At 38.7% G+C, this 3,227-nt stretch overlaps 1 protein-coding gene across 1 annotated transcript in view; it reads left to right on the forward strand.

The window, feature by feature from the left end:
* The window catches only part of slc15a2 (solute carrier family 15 member 2), a gene marked incomplete at its 5' end in the record, with an annotated part of 51,064 nt that overhangs the window by 15,977 nt on the left and 31,860 nt on the right, over positions 1 to 3,227 (forward strand). Inside the window, 2 exon segments of the mRNA XM_014028502.1 lie at positions 2,450 to 2,532; positions 2,656 to 2,739. Coding sequence (XP_013883956.1) covers positions 2,450 to 2,532; positions 2,656 to 2,739 — 167 coding nt within the window.

Raw genomic sequence — 3,227 nt, forward strand, 5'->3', positions numbered from 1 at the left:
CATAAAGTCAGTAGGTTATAATGTCATTCCCTCATCAAAAACATCTCCAGAGTGTTGTTTTTAGGGTTGCACGGTATCAGGAAAACATGCGATGTGCAAAAGCAGTGCTTAATATTGCGCTGATGATATGACTTGTGATAAATAAAAATACTTTAATATGCAGTGTTGATATCTTTCTGCTCTGCAGAGCTAAAAAAAACAACTAACACATCATTTTAATAACAACAGGATGGAGTGATTTCATGTGGTATCTTTGGTCCATTTTGTTTATCAGACTGATGCTGACAAAACACATAATTGCAAACGTTAAATCTAACCATTTATTGCAATTTATGCATTTTTTGCGATATGCATTTTGCACAGGCTGTTATCACGATGACGATAAATGTGCGATATATCGTGCAGCCCTAGTTGCTTTGACTCATTTGTTCACGTTGGAGTAATCCTTGAATCTCCTGTGGCCATGTGGAGCTGCCTGAACACTTACTGGTACAAAGCTCCGCCTATTTACACAAAGCTCCACCTATTTGTGCAAAGCTCCTCCCTGGAGCTCAGTCTGCAGCCGAGCTCCCACCCCACAGAGCACCCCTCCTCTGAAGCATTGTTGTGAAGACGTGCTGAAGTGGGAGCGTCAGAAACGGTAGGGTGTTCTTAAAGCCAATTAAGGCCAATTTTAAACCCTTTAGATCAGGGCAATTCAACTAAATGTCTCTGGGGGCCACAGTTACTGCAGGTCAACATCTGAGGGGCCGAATATCCAGCAAATAAAGTTGTTATGTAAATAAACTAAGTATTACAAAGACCTGTTACCTTTGAAATAGTTTATTTTGCTGCATTTAATCATGAATACAACATAAAGAACCCTATAAAAGTAGTGATAATTAAACATCATCAAAAACAAAAAGAACACATTCTGCCTCCTATTTGACACAAATATTATTTTGACATCTCTGACTTACCAAATTTTTAAACCAATTTTTTTCACTTTCATCATTTTATCTTCAACTGCTTGTAGTTTTAACTGTCTTTAGTGTGCATAGAAATGGTTTTTACCAGCTTGTAGCCAAGATTCTGACATTTCTGTTGACATTAAACATGTCTATGTTCAACTAAAAGAACTTAGAGTAATTAAAGTAGAAACCTGGGGATTTGGGCTTAAGAGATGAATGAACCAATTGGTGGGCCGAACTTTGGTCACTCTCGGGCCAGATGTGGCCCGCGGGCCTCCAGTGAAATAGCCCTGAGATAGATAGATAGATAGATAGATAGATAGATAGATAGATAGATAGATAGATAGATAGATTTCAGAAAATGTTGGTGTGAGTTTGCTTGCTATGGCAAACCTTTTTTGTTTTTGTCAGCAGTATCCCTCATACTCCGTCATCCAAATCATATGAAGCTTAGGAAAACATTATTATTATTATTTAATATTAATACTCTCTACTGCAACAGAAACTTTAGCTTAAACCACTAGAAATGTTGTGATTTTTTTTGCAGGTTATATATAGCTCCAAATGCAAATATATACCACATACTGTAGATATTCATCTTATTCCAGTTTTTTTTGAAGGATAAAGTCACTACCACGCAGCAGGTCTTTCTTTTTTTGATTGCACCTTTTTAAACAGAAAATATCACATTTTTTTCTCACAATTTTAACTTTTTAAAATTTAAATCTCTTTTTGACTTATACAGTTTGAATTGCCTTTTTTCCCTAGATTGTATGGTATTTGTGTGTTTTAATTAAATGCACATTTGGAATTATAGAAACCTGATTATTCTCATTCTTGACTGATTTCTATTGTGAGCTTCTGAGACGTCAGTATTTAATAAATAGTGGAACGTTGGGAAACTCTGTCCATATATATGTGGACAGCTCTCTTTATTTAGTGGAAAGTATATTTGGAAACTGAGCCTCCATTCTGTTTGAAGTAACTGTACATGTTTGACCAGAGACGATTTTGTATTTTGTTTTTAAAAACATCTAAAACCTAATTTAGTAAATTTGCTTTATGCATTAAATCTACAGCTAAAATAGGAAAACTTAAAATGTTTTCTTTACTTTTCTGTGTATTTGGTGGTTCTATGTGAGCTGCTGCAACCTGAGTCGGGTTGAAACCACAGAACTGTGGCTTTTATAATCTGGGTTTCCTTTGGACTGAAGCCACCCTGACAGTTTGTTTTCTCTGCCTCAGTCCCTGTCTCCCCTGATCATTATGGGCTTCATGCCTGACAGGCTGCTCAATACAAAACCAAACTGTGATTTAATCACAGGGAGGCCAGAGGTGCACATCTGAGTGAGGCTGAGGCTGGAGGAGTGTTTCCAGCATGGCTGTAACGTTCTGAAGCATTTTACAGCCGTGCAGTTAGAACGACCACCAGCTCCTTCTGTTAATTATTTAACATTGTGTTGAAGAAACATCTGACTGTGCGTCTGCTGCTTCCACAGCTGTGTTCATTGCTGGCAGCAGTCTGTACAAGAGGTCTCCACCTCAGGGAAACATCCTGCTGCAAGTCTGTAACTGCATTGGAGTGAGTTAGCCCCGCCTCCTTTGGACCCTGTCACATCTCAGTGCAAACACACGATTCAGCTTCTTGTTTTGTTCGAATAATTGTACGTTTCTGCTTTCTACAATGACTTTGTTTTGTTCGTAGTTTGCCATTAAAAACCGCTGGAAGAGCTCAAAGTCCGACCCAAAGAGGAAGCACTGGCTGGACTGGGCTGAAGACAAATACTCAGTAAATTCCACTCAGCTATTTATTTGTTTTTCAAAGCATACATTTGTTCCTTATTTAATATATTTTTTAAAAAGATGGCACTTTGAATTTGAAAAAATAAGGAGCCCACGAGGGGACATGGGGAGATTGTTTTTCTTTTGCGTTCCCACGCAATAATATTGCATTAACTCTCAATACCTTTGCCTTAACTCTCAATACCTTTGCCTTACCTCGCAATTCTTTTGCATTCCCTCGCAATTCTTTTGCGTTACCTCGCAACACCTTTGCTTTACCTTGCAATACCTTTGCGTTCTCTCACAATGCCTTTGCGTTACCCCGCAATACCTTTGCATTCCCTCGCAATACCTTTGCGTTACCTCGCAGTACCTTTGCGTTACCTCGCAATACCTTTGCATTCCCTCGCAATACCTTTGCGTTACCTCGCAGTACCTTTGCGTTACCTCGCAATACCTTTGCATTCCCTCGCAATACCTTTGCGTTACCTCGCA

Source organism: Austrofundulus limnaeus, unplaced genomic scaffold (assembly GCF_001266775.1).
Source record: "Austrofundulus limnaeus strain Quisiro unplaced genomic scaffold, Austrofundulus_limnaeus-1.0 Scaffold772, whole genome shotgun sequence".
Lineage (NCBI taxonomy): Eukaryota > Metazoa > Chordata > Actinopteri > Cyprinodontiformes > Rivulidae > Austrofundulus > Austrofundulus limnaeus.